General features: G+C 35.9%; 1 protein-coding gene across 4 annotated transcripts in view; it reads left to right on the forward strand.

Moving 5' to 3' along the window:
- Positions 1 to 14,236, forward strand: part of LOC101894461 (uncharacterized) — a 237,184-nt gene that overhangs the window by 109,330 nt on the left and 113,618 nt on the right. For 2 of the 4 annotated variants that reach the window (XM_059124486.1, XM_059124483.1), the window contains exons 7-11: positions 2,919 to 3,683; positions 6,528 to 6,599; positions 10,622 to 10,816; positions 10,892 to 12,425; positions 12,490 to 12,650. In XM_059124486.1, coding sequence (XP_058980469.1) covers positions 2,919 to 3,683; positions 6,528 to 6,599; positions 10,622 to 10,816; positions 10,892 to 12,425; positions 12,490 to 12,650 — 2,727 coding nt within the window. The remainder of the gene's footprint in view (positions 1 to 2,918; positions 3,684 to 6,527; positions 6,600 to 10,621; positions 10,817 to 10,891; positions 12,426 to 12,489; positions 12,651 to 14,236) is intronic. The other 2 variants (XM_059124484.1, XM_059124485.1) reach the window with 1 other exon arrangement.

A 14,236-nucleotide genomic window follows, 5' to 3' on the forward strand; every position in this document is an offset into this window, starting at 1 on the left:
TAATTTTTTTTTAAAAAAGATGAGGCTAAATAGCTAGATTCCAAAAGCGATATACGATCATAATTATGAACATGATATATTTTTATAAGACTTGATTAGAAAAAATGACTTCAAATTATAAAAAACACAGGATTCGATCGAGTCAGAAAAAAAATTAAAGGTAAATTGGTAAATATTTATCATGAAAGACATACCTAAAACTGAATATTTAACAATAACAATTAATACAAATAAAAAAAAAATTAAAAGTTTTGACAAAAGCCATATAAACCTGAAAATCGAACAATAAAATCATGTGAATTAAAATTTCTGCGATCAGTAAATTAGTACGATATTTCGGGTGTGACACAATTTAGTGCAGCGAAATTTAGTTTTCAAGCTCTCCTGAAAACTTCTTACGATCTTTCATCCTTTTGAAATTAATAATAGTTTTCTCTATTTTTTAAAGAATGGCAAATTTGTATTTCTTGAGTGAACATCCAGATGTCGGATTTTTCCAGACCTAGAAGCATTTAAATAAATGAATTTCTTAATCTTGTTATTCCCCCAGCCTTGTGGCTAAACAATGAGACCGCTGGACAAATTCCCTGTCATGAAATTTGCATGGACTGTATGTCTCTCTGAGTCCGTCCGTATGACTCTGCGCCTGGTACGCCCAAAATAATAATTATACCTTCAGCAATTTTTCAATGTTGCCTGTTTATGGGATAAATCGGCCCACTCTTTCTGATATGTCGTCTTCCCAATGGGCCAAAAAATTCTCCTTCTGTTCATGTATTTTTTTTTTTTTTTTTTTTTTTTTTTTGTTGAGATGAAGTTTTCCAAACAATATTTGTTTGGCCCAAGAACGAACGCTATTGAAATTGATAAGAATCAATTAAAATTTAAATGTAGCTCCCATATATAACCGATATAGGGTTAATTGTGCACCAAATAGCCAATATCAATCCAAATTACCTGAATTTTGGCATATCCAACCTAATTCAGTTAGGAGCAAGTGCATCAAATTTTAGGAAAATCGGTTCAGATATAGCTATAGCTTCCATATAAATGTTATTTGGTACCAGATATCTTATAGAGCTCGAAGATACCTTTGCCAAATTTTATCAGATTTGGATATAAGCCATTGAAATTCCAAAAAGTGCACGAACTTACACCGTAACATAGAAAGCAAGGCTGGCGTATTTTGAAAAGCAAGGTTGGCACTAAAAAAAATGTCGATCACCTTACGCAAGCGCTTCGACGGGAAATGAGCCAATATACCGCAGAGCAACATTCGGGCAGCGTGTGACGGTTTCATTTGCCGTTTGAAGGCCATAATTCGGTCCAGAGGTGAAAAACTCGAACAAATCTAAACTTATGCTAAAATTTGATGCTATTTCCTACATTTTTTGCTTTCAATTAATAAAATTTAAAAAACTGTAAAAATTATGGCGTTTGACTTTGTTGCAGTTTTTTTTCTCACCCTTTATATAGATAAGTAAATATTATTTTGTAAAATAAAAATTCTGAAAATATGCTATTAAAATGCCACAGATAATTGTAAAAACACACTTTACATATAAATTTAACATTATGTGTGATCTAGCCTTGAGTTACCAATCTCAAATCGACTTGGACAGCAATCAATGAAATAAAAACAAGTAAAAAACATTAAGTTCGGCCGGGCCAAACTTTTAATACCCTCCACCTTAGGGTAAAAGAAACATTAGAAGAAATGTGGCCAAAACTATAAAAATGCCGAATATCGGGAGGTACCGTTATATGGGGGCTATATCAAATCATGGACCCATACATGCAATGTTTCGCCACCGAAGCTGGAACCCATTATGACCAACAAATACCAATTTTCAGACAAATCCGTGAAAAAATGTGGCAAAAATCATCAAATTACCGAATATCGCGAGGTACCGTTACATGGGGGCTATACCAAAACGTGGACCTATAATTACAATGTTTCGCCACACGAACTAGGACCCATTATGACCCACAAATACCAATTTCCAGACAAATCCGTGAAAAAAATGTGGCATAAATCATCAAAATACCGAATATCGGGAGGTACCTTTATATGGGGGCTATACCACAACGTGGACCTATACATGCAATGTTTTACCACACGCTCAGGGACCCGTTATGACCTACAAATACCAATTTCCAGACAAATCCGTGAAAAAATGTGGCATAAATCATCAAAATACCGAATATCGGGAGGTACCGTTATATGGGGACTATACCAGAACGTGGACCGATGTATCTCATTTTCAATACCAACCATCCTAGACACAATGCAAATAGCTCTGCTAAATTTTGGCGCTCTACGTCAAATAATGTGGGCTGTATCGTGATTTCAACAGACAGACAGACGGACAGACAGACAGACGGACAGACAGACAGACGGACAGACAGACAGACAGACGAATATTTAAGGATGTTACAAACGGAATGACAAAGTTAATATACCCTCCTTTCCAAGGTGGAGGGTATAAAAATAGTTATAATATATTTACTATCAAAGTCCAATATGTTTTTAAAAACCCGTTTTTTTGCCGTAAAATCGAATTGTGAACCACTGGGCGCATTTTCGGTTTTGACTCTGATTCCATGATTCAATGTCTGCTACATTGATCTTCATCAAATCATTCACTGGAGCAATTATGACACGAAATTAAGCTTTACACATCTGATTATCATAGGATCGCTTATTCTCATGCACTCTCTAAAAATGAGCAAAAAAAAAGAGATATTGGTCCTATATAAAGCCTTCGAAAATTGAAATTGGTTCACCGATTCAGATTTCGATGTAAATAAGAATTCTAGGCCATGCGTAGAATTTATTCAAATTATATAACAACTATTCTTTTTTAAATTTGAAATTTTCATTTTGATTAATAATTATGTTTTTTCTTCTTTTTTAGACCGCTGCTAAAACCACCAATGTTGACACACAACTCTATCCAATTTTCACTTCACCCTCAGTGGATGCCAAACAGCTGCACACTATCACCAGTGAGAAGCTTAAACTCGTTCTGCAAGACATCGATCAGGCCCAAAATGAGATACAGGAACGCGTTCACACCACTCTCAACATTCAAACGAAAGATCCCGAAGCAATGCAAAAAATCGAACAAGTCATTAGTAATTTACGAACGCTAAAATCGAAATTGGATGGTATACGATACGATTACAAAACGCTGGTCGAAAGCAGTCTACAATTTCTGGAGAGTGTCCAAAGAATACATCAGGAAATCGCCGATTTCTTTGCGCGACAAAAGCAGACACAACAAAACTCAAATGATGCCATTGAACGTTGCATTGCCGAACATGAGAAATTCCGCGACTTGACAATGGATTCATTCCGATCGTTGATAACACAATCGGAAATTTTAATAGATCGTGTTCGGGCTCTGGAACCACCCGGTGCCAAGGAAGTGGACACGGATCGTATATTGAAGCTGATGGAAAATCTTCGTATGTATTTCGAGTCATGTAATGGTGAGAGAATGTCATCGCTGGAACGTTTGGAACGGCTGGAGAAATTCAAATCGGATTTGTTAGACATCAATCGCAGTTTGGATAGTGTTTCACGGCAATTGCAGGAGATCAATGGTCAAAATGTTGACAGTTTGGCTGCTGCCAAGACCACATCATTGGCCTTTGAGTATTTTGAACGTACCATAGAGGTAGGTAGCATTTTTTGATAATATTTGGAGAATGAAGAATTATAATTGCATAAGTAAGCCGGCAGTTTGTGGATAAGAGAGGGAGAGGAGATGAATTCGAAAAAAAATTGTTTCGTTCTCCATTTCTCTCCCGAAATTTCAGTTACAAATTAAAGGCCCTAACTGTCGACACACATTATTATATTCGCCACAGACTAAAGAATATGTAGACAATGGATTGCCCTCACCGATTACATCGAGACTTTCGATGGATGTAAAATGTGGAGCAATAGAAAGCGATTTCACAACCTCATTTAATCACAATAAATGTCAAAATTTGTTTAGTATATTTTTTAAAATTTCCTACTTTGACTTCAATCACAATAATTCATTTTGACATTGAATATATTAAGCAGGTGATCTTGATCTGGCTCCATAAAACTGGTCCTAAAATAAGAAATTTTCTATTTTCTTTTCCAATGGGCCCTCTATAAAATAACTTATTGATCTTCTATAAAATAACTTATTTTGATTCCATAAGTAGACCAATTGCTCTTCTATAAGAAGATCTTTTTATACCCTCCAATATAAACAGTACGGAGGGTATATTAAGTTTGTCATTCCTTTTGTAACATCTCGAAATATAATTTTCAAACGCCACAAAGTATATATATTCTTGGCCTGCATACAATTCTATATCAATGTCCGTCAGACCCCACAAAGTATATATATTCTTGACCGGCATACATTTCTATATGTCCGTCTGTCTTCGGAAATCACTGTAGCTTCCGAACGAAATGAAGTAGATTGATAAAATTTTTCTCCGATGTGTGTTAGTGCTATACAGGTCAACGTTTTGGTATAACCTCCAGATATTGATGACTTGTGTCACACTTTTCCAGAAATGTTTCAAAGTTGGAATTTGTAGTTCCTAATGGGCACTATATCCTATGACAGAAAATTGCTTACATAGGTTCAGGTCTTCACATAGCACCTTATAACGGCGCCTACTATATTCAGTGTTATGATGATTTTAGCGATATTATTTACCGGAATTGTTTCAAATTTCGTATTTGAAGTTCCTAATGGGTGTTACATATTGCGACCGAAAATTGCATGCAGGCCCATGTCTTCGGACAGCATCCATATAACGCTACTTCTCTATATTCGGTATTATCATGACTTTAGCGACATTATTCACCGGCATTGTTTGAAGTTTCGTATTTGAATATCATAATGGCCCATGACCAAAATTACATATACAGGTCCTCGTCTACGTATAGGCATAATATTAGGGTAACTTCCTATGTTGTTTTTATACCCTACGGGTAAAGGTATTATGTCTTAGTGGATTTGATGGAGAAGGAAGCGAGATAGACCCGTAGTTACATTTGAGGATCATAGAATCACTTTCTGAGTCGATTTATGTATGACAGTCCGTCCGTCCGTCTGTCCATGTATTTTTGTGAACAGAATGTAGGTCGCATTTGTTATCCGATTGAGATGGAAATTTTTTATTTAGCCTAATTGAAATTGGTGAGAATCGGATCAAATTTAGAGAAAGCTCACATATATATCTACAACCGATTTCTGGTTAATTGTACACCAAATGGCCAATATCAGTCCAAATGACCTGAATTTTGGCATATCCGACAGAATTCATTATAGAAGCAAGTACACCGAATTCGGAGAAAATCGGTTCAGATATAGCTAAAACTCCCATATATATGTTTCATCCCTCACATTCGTAATATGAACAACAAAGATATTGGGTACCAGATATCTTATCGAGTTCTAAACTACCTTTGCCAAATTTTATCGAGATCGACTCAGATTTGGATATACCTTCCATACATATCATTAATCCGATTTCAGATTGATTGTGTGGAGCAAATTTCGCGGCGTACGTTTCCATTTGGTGAAACTCGGCTCCGATATATATACTTTCTTCAAGTGATATCATACACTCCATACCAATGTTTGCCTCCGTCAAATTTGGTGAAAATCGATTCTGAATTAGATATGCCTCCCATATATTAGTTCCCTCTGAAACCAAATTATAAGTATTCTAAAGCCAAATGTTGATATTAGGTATGGTCTACTTCAAAAAAAAAAAAAATCATTTGTTATGGGAGATCTACTAAATATGCATAGTGGTGTAGGGTATCATATAGTCGACTTTTTAGATTTTTCCTTGCTGTTTTTTTTTTTTAATTTGCAAAATCCTTCCAAATGGTGGAGAGTATCCAATGTTTGGCCCGGACAAACTTACTGTTTTTAACTTGTTCTTTTATAAAAATATCCTTGGATATTCTATTAGAAGATCATTTGATCTTCTATAAGAAGAAGACTCATTGGTATTCTATTAGAAAAATCGGCTGGGGCAGCATTTCTGTTATTGGATGGAGATAAAATTACCATTACATATAAATATTTATCCGATTAAACCCTCATAATTAAATTTTGACATATTCTAAATGTATTGTGATTGGTTAATTATAACGCGAGATCCAAAAAAAAAAAAAAAACATGGGTATAATGCTATATTCCGTTGTCTATATATTCTTTAGCGTTCGTTTTTTCCCACAAATTTTAGCCAGGTGAACAGTGATAATTAACCAATCACAATAAATGTAACCGCCGGAAAGAGGCAATACATTTATTGTGATTGATTAGGATTAATCGCTTCAAATTTTTATATAAACGAGCTATTAGTCTATGCAATCACTAGATTACTCCGGACTGACAATTCTACCGGCACATTCTATTTAACGCGACAAGTAGTTATATAATTGCTTAAGAAAAAAATAATTATCTGCAAAATATATCAATTACTCTACAAAATAAAATCATTTTCCTCTCTAGAGTTCAATGCCAAAATTTCTAAAGCCCACCCGACACGAACTGCGTTGGGGCTGCTATTTACACACAATGGAGGTATTATTGAATTTTCCATCTATAGTTGTTCTTCTTTGTGTGTTTCCAATCATCGTTTGACTATAGCTAATTGATTTGAAAGTTTTTTTGAAAATTCAATTATGTGTCTTGATGTTCCCTCATGTTTAGTCAACAATTCGACCTAATTTTCATGTCATTTTCCAATACGTTTTCCATTGTTGTATGTACAAAAGACGCCATAGAATTGCTCGTGTTTTCGAAATCATTGTTAAATATATTTTTGTGCAAAAAGCATATGTACAGACACACACACATATTTAGTAATTTCGGATGTTTGCAAATTTTTTGTGGAAATTTGTTTTATTATAGTTAATGTTTGCGTTAAAAAGTCAAAATATTTCATAACATTTTTCTGCATAAACGATGGACATTTTCATTAGACCACACAAGCTAATAATTTTTCCAAAATTCCAATATATTTTAATATAAACAAATGTCATTATCATACAACCAAGGACACTTCATCTTCAAATTGTAAAATAAAATAAAATGTTCCGCCTTAAGGTATGCTTTGAATTTGTTATACCTAAGGTTTAAGACAGAGAGTGTCGAAACATTGGGACATATTTGTGACATTTAAACGGTCGTAAGAAAAATGCTGCAATGTGGCAAACCAATTTTAATTGAGGTTGTTAAAAAAATTAGATTTACCTTCATCCGATGCATTTGATGTTTGCAATAAGGGAATAATTAAATATAAGTAATATATTATAATAATATAACATTTTGATTAAATGTCACATTGGAAAAATTCTATTTCACGATTTAATTTAAATTAATCTTAACAAATCTTAATTTGGACAATTGCCATTTTTTAACAGGATTGACTCGGGAGCGCTCCCACACAAAACAAAAGAGTGTAGAGTTAACACCGTATAAAATTCTCAATCGTCAACCACTTCCGCTCGCATGAAACTTTTACTTCAAGTAAAAACGAGCATATCCCTGATCTGTTTTAAAAACCAAAAGTCGACCTATCGATAAATCCAAAGTTGATTTACCTACACTGCAGGGTGAAAGGGACGACTTGGGTTGAGACCCCAAAACGGAATTTAATTTATGACAGCATTCTATCGCTTTGAAATTTTGCTTTGACATTTATGTTACCCCTAGTACGTTTGGTATTAAGAGGGGAATATATTTGTCCACGTTTCGGTATGACCCCCTTATAGCGTTACTTTCTCATTTTCGGTATTATGAATGTTTTGACCACAATTTTAAACAAAATCATGTGTAACTTGACATTTAGAGTTCTGAGTAGATATAATCTGTTCACGCTAAAACTTTTCGACCTTTCTCGCGTATTTGGTATAGGTCCCATACTACTGTAATTTTCGATATCTGCAAGGTTTCGACCACAATTTCAAATCCAGTCACGAATAACTTGACATTTTGAGTTTTGAGCTTATAAAATCTATCCCTGCTAATTTTGTGAAGATAGGTCGACTGTTATGTATTGGTCATACATAACGGTACTTCAAAATTGTAGCTATTTTGAGGGTTTCAGACGGAGTTTTTTGTAATCTTGTTATTATTTGGTATTTTCTTTTTGTCTCTAGTCAGAAAAAGAATTGCTAATATAGAACTACCCTTTAACGTAGGTCTCTGTAGGACCAATTTTTTTAATTTTCATAACTTCATCAGTAAAAAATAACAAAATTAGTTATTATTAGTTAAACCAAAAAAAAAATAAATAAAAATAAAAATTAAAAAATAAAATAATTATAATAACAGTAATTTATCATTTGGAAACCCCTCTTTAAGCTCAAGGAAAAAATACTAGATATTTTTATAAGAGATGAATAATAAAATAATTATATTCAAATTGGCTGGTAATTTAAATCTCTCTCATTGTCTTAAATTAGATAATAAGTAAAAAATTGATGCTAACCATCAAGTTATTCTCCGACGTCTTATACTCTTCACCAAATATAGCACTCAACTCATCGAAATAATAATTTTAGACATAACAAAGCCCATTTATTTTTAATCAGCGTAAAATTAACAGTCCGCCCGTCTGCCTGTTGTAATCACGCTACAGTCCAAATGAATTAAGATAGGAAGCTAAAAACTTGCACAGATCAATATTTTTTCTTCAGGCAGGTTAAGTTTGAGGATGGGCTATATCAGTCCACGATATCGTATAGTCCCCAATATTCGGTATTTTGATGATTTTAGCCACATTTTGCAATGGAATTGTCTGAAGGATAATTGCCCCCATATAACGGTACCACTGATAGTCGATATTTTGATGATTTTTTAATGAGTTTGTCTGATTTCTTCGCAAGGAGTTCACGATATCGTATATCCCCCTACACGATATTGTATATCCTCTATATACCGGTATGTCCCGATATTCGGTATTTTGATTATTTTAGCCACATTTTTCAATTAAATTGTCTGAACTCCAGGAACAAGGAGTTATTCGTGAGTACTTTACCCCCTGGCAGAGGATTGTCTATATGGTGTACGATATCATATAGCCCCCATACAATATATTCGCTATTTGGATGATTTTAGCGACATTTTTTTATCGGAATTGTTTAAATATATCGATACCTCCCGATATTCGGTATTTGTTATTTGATTTTAGGGACAACATTTATCGGAATTGTTTCAAATTTCGTATGTGAAGCTCGTAATGGGTACTACAACCTATCTATATAGGTTTAAGTCTTCATATAGGCCACATATGACGGTACTAGATATAAGCCTACCTACCTACCTACCTACCTACCCATATTCGGTATTTTTATTATTTTAGCCACTTTTTTATGGAATAGTCTAGGATTTTTTTTTACCGGAATTGTTTAAAATTTCGTATTTAAATTTCGTAATGGGTAGTACAGCCTATGACAAAAAATTGCAATGCGTCTTCGTATAGCCCCCATATATTTGCCCCTTTTCCCTTAAATTTGCCTACAAGTTTCACTAGATTTTTGCGTATAGGAATGGTTTTCTACTAAAAATTTGTGAAACCACATTCTGGAACGGAGCTAATTATTCTTATAAAATGTGAAATGGTGCTTCATTTTCATCAAACATCGTGGCCCATATTCCAAATATTAAATATTTGAAAGGGTGGGGTTTTAAGTGAGTAGACTTTCCCCTTAACACTGTCTCAATTAAATACAAACACATATGATTCAGTAAAAAAAATATCTCATTTTTTATGGATTTTTTTTTTTTTTTTTAATTTTAAATATTTTCTAAATTTTACTGTATGCTTCAAACAAATTACTTACAATTTGGTTTATATAACCACCATATCTTCTTAAAAAAATTAAAAAAAAAAACTTTTTCGGAATATATAATTTAACAGCACCCTTCTCAGGATTGTAACAGTTTTAGTCAGTTGATCATATTCATTCCCAACCTAAATAACTTTCTTGCACTATGACTGTTATTTCCTTAAGATTTTTTATAATTTAGACTCTGAACATGGTCATTTTCATTTGTAAAATACAGCAACAATTTACAGCCTCATCTGTAATCCACGCATATTGTGTTACCAAAAAATCAAAAAAAAAAAAAAAAGAAAGAACTATATTTTTCATACATTATTCACATCCGTTTCGGACCACCATCCATTTGCAGTGTGAATTGACAACAACAGCTGCTTCGAATATGAAATAGGAGAACTCACATTTGATGTTAGAGTGTGAATTGCTTGGCGGTTGGTGTAGTCGATTCAAATTTGTTTGTGTGTCTTTTTTCATTCCCTGTTCCCAGTCTGGCCCAATGGGAAAAAGGGCGAAAAAAGACGGAGAGACGTCTTGTTTTGTGTATTCGGGCAGTAGTTGTGAATGCCAAAAATAGAATGACTTGTAGTTCGATGATTGTTTTTGTTGTTGTTGGATCCTTTGTATTTTGCATTTTTCATAAATGTTGTTATGAAATATTTCACAATTTGTTCTTTCGTTTTTGTTGCAATATGTTGAAGCTTGTCGAAGATTACCGTTTGATGCTAAGACTCCATTTTCCGTCATTTCTATTTTTAGTTATTGGAAAAACGCATTGAGAAATTCACTGAAACCACTACACAACAGCTGCTGGTTTCGAATCCGGAAAGTGAAGCCTATTTCCGTGAGGAGCTTCGTAAACTTAACGAAAAGTGGCAGCAGTTCCGCGATCAGGTGAAAACAAAACGAAATTCTCTCAATCAGGCCACGGAATTCTTTGAGGTGGTTGAAAAGGTAAGTGATCACAAAACACGATATTTTTTAAATAATTTTTTTTTTAATTCCTCCAATTTTGATTTTTACTCACAGATTGATTGCGAATATCGTGAAATTAACTATTTCTATAACAGCGTTTCGAACAAAATCACCTATCTTCGGGATCCGGTGGAAGCCTCAAACCTCGTCAATGACATTGACAAGTATGTCAATGAACGTGAGGCGCCGTTACGCCAAAAGCTGGAAAGTGCTGCCAAATGTAGCCATGACATGTCCAAAGTTTCCCAACTCTTCAATGATGTCATGACAATTTTCCAATCATTTATGAAACTGAAATCTGACATTACCATAGTTTCGGAACGTCTGAAGGGTGAAGAGCGCGCCCGAGAGCAACGTGAACGGGAGGCACGTGAACAAGCCGAACGCGAGAAGGCAATGCGCGAGGCTGAGGCCCGTGAAAAGGCAGCTCGTGAGCAAGAGGCACGTCTGTTGGCACTCAAAGAGCAGGCAGCACGTGAACAATTTGAACGTGAGCGTTTGGCCCTGGAATTGGCTGCCCGTGAAAAGGCAGTTCGCGAAGAAGAGCAACGTTTGTTGTTGATACGCGAACAAGCCGCTCGAGAGCAGGCTGCCCGAGAGCAACAGGCTCGCGAAGAAGAGCAGGCACGTTTGAGAGCCTTACGTGATGAGGAAGCTCGTCTCCAAGCCGTTCGCGAGCAGACGTTGCGTGAACAGACCATACGTGAACAAAAGGCCCGCGAAGAAGAGGAGACCCGTTTGCGGAAGATTCGTGAAGAAGAAATTCGCCTGCAAACCTTACGTGAGCAGGCTGTGCGCGAGGAAGAAGCACGCATTCAGACATTGCGCGAACAAACAAAACGCGAGGAGGAAGCTCGCATGTTGGCCCTCAAGGAGCAGGTGCAACGCGAGGAATCCATAAAACGTCTACAAAGCATGCACGAGCAAATCGATCACCAGCGCATTGTTACCGAAAACATACGCAAGGACATTGAAATCAATCACATCTTCACGGAAATCAAATACTCCTCGCCGGTCTTTGTGAAACCTCTCAAGGATGCCGTGACCAGGGAAAATGATAAATTCACCTTTGAATGTGAAGTGACGGGCAGTCCTGAACCCACGATTGAATGGTACAAAGATGGCATTTTGATACAAAACAACCCCGACTATAAAACCACCTATGACAAGGGTATGTGCCGCCTGGTCATAGAGGAGACATTTGCTGCCGATTCGGCGAGATTTACTTGCCGCGCTTCGAATCTGGTGGGTAATGCCACAACCAGTGCTAATTTGTCGGTTCGTGAAAATGCTGCCGAGGTGCAAATGATACCGCCTCGCATTGTACGCTATTTGGCCAGTGCCAGCGCCAAAGAGGGATCCTCATTCGAATTCTCGTGCATTGTCACCGGCAATCCCCTGCCCACGGTACAGTGGTATAAAAATGACAAATGCATTGATGATTGTCCCGACTATGTGATCAGCTACAATAACGGCGAGGCCAAATTGCGGTTTGAGGAGGTATTTTTGGAAGATGATGCTGTTTACACCTGCAGTGCTTCGAATCCTGCGGGAATTGAACATTGTTCGGCCAGTTTAATTGTGGAACGTAAGTGAAAATTGTCATCGTTACTTTTTGATGAGTTTATTTAACTGAAGTTTTATTTTTGTAGCTCTTGAACCCACAGAAGTCCCACACTTCAAAATTCCCCTGAACAATGCCATGGCTCGTGTTGGCCAAAAGGTTAAATTGGAAGCCCTGATTGGTGGAATACCACGTCCAGAAATCTATTGGCTACACAATGGCAAACAATATTTCCCACGTGATGTTAAGGTAGGGAGAATTTTCTTAAATGTCTCACTTACCCAAGATACTTAATTCGCATATACATACATACATATTCATATGACAATTTGACTTCAGACATATGACTTATTATTGTTTTTTTGTTATTGTTCAATATTTAAGTTTGTTATGCAAATTATTTTCACAGATTTCAAAACTTTTTATAGCTGCCTAAGCTTCAATTTGAACAAAGCTGCAAGCTTAATTGTATGCAATTGTAAAAAATGCCTATTTGACAGGAAATCGCACTCTCTTTTAATGTTATAGTCTATTGTTTTCTTTAAAGTTCGTGACTTCCGAACTTTGCTTAGTGAAGTTAAAGCGCACTTTGCCTCAGTCCAATTCTTTTAAGATAGGTTAAGTCTTATCAATTTCCGCGCCATATTAACCGACAAATCTCTATTCTAGTATTGACCGCCATGTGTAATTATCATAGATTTTACTTTCTTAAATGGTAAAATGTCACCTTGGTGACATTCATACCTTCACAAAGGCAGTCTTGCTTCCACCACAAAATGAAGGATATTGCGTTTATCATTCCATTTGCAAAAACTCGTTATATTTGTTGGAGACCTCATAAATAAGTTTTCATATGTCTAGTTTTTGCACATCGGATTTAAACAAATAGGGCCGACCGAACTTAAACTTGCCTACGTATGCAAAAGTCCAGTTGGTGTTATTGAAGAACTTTTAATACCTTCCACCATTTTGAAGGTTCTTGATACATTTCAAAAAAACTCGTCGAAAAATTCCACTTTAATGAAAACCGTTTATTAGGGCCTCTACGAAGAAGTGGACCTACCTAAGTAATTTTTGGTCATAGGCTGTAGTACCGATTCCGAACTTCAAAAACGAAATTTCAAACAATTCGGGTCAAAATTATCGCTAAAAATCTTCAAAGTACCGTATCTGTCAAAATTTTTTGGGCTTAACTCTAGTTTAGTAAAAACTTTTCAATTTTTTCGAATTTTTTTCCAGAGGTAGGTATTTTTACCCTTATCCCGGGAAACTATTTTTTTCTTGGGGGACGGACCCGGGACCCCAGATTTTTGACCCAAAAGTCCGGGATCAAGACCCCGATCCCCCAAGGACCCGGATCCACTTACCCGATATAGGGTTAGAATCGGGTTATGCGGATGGAAAGACCCATATCTCTGGACCCGAAAAAGGTATTAGCACAAATTGTAGCATTTTGGAAAGGTAAGAGTGTCAGCTATAATTTGGATACAGTATTGTTGACCCCCGTAATGGGACCTTTTTTGACTTTTTGGGGGTTAAATAAAAAATCCGGGTCCAAAAAATCGATAATTTGACTATAACTTCCGAACCATGACAACTAACCCCTTCATGTGACCACTTGTTGGATAGGTATTTCAATCGATACCCATATTGTCTATATCGGGTAAGTGGATCCGGGTCCAGCCGGGGTCTTGATCCCGGACTTTCGGGTCAAAAATCTGAGGTCCCGGGTCCGTCCCCCAAGAAAAAAATAGTTTCCCGGGATCAGGGTAAAAATACCTACCTCTGGAAAAAAATTCGAAAAAATTGAAGAGTTTTTACTAAACTAGAGTTGT

Source organism: Musca domestica, unplaced genomic scaffold, assembly GCF_030504385.1.
Source record: "Musca domestica strain aabys unplaced genomic scaffold, Musca_domestica.polishedcontigs.V.1.1 29, whole genome shotgun sequence".
NCBI lineage: Eukaryota > Metazoa > Arthropoda > Insecta > Diptera > Muscidae > Musca > Musca domestica.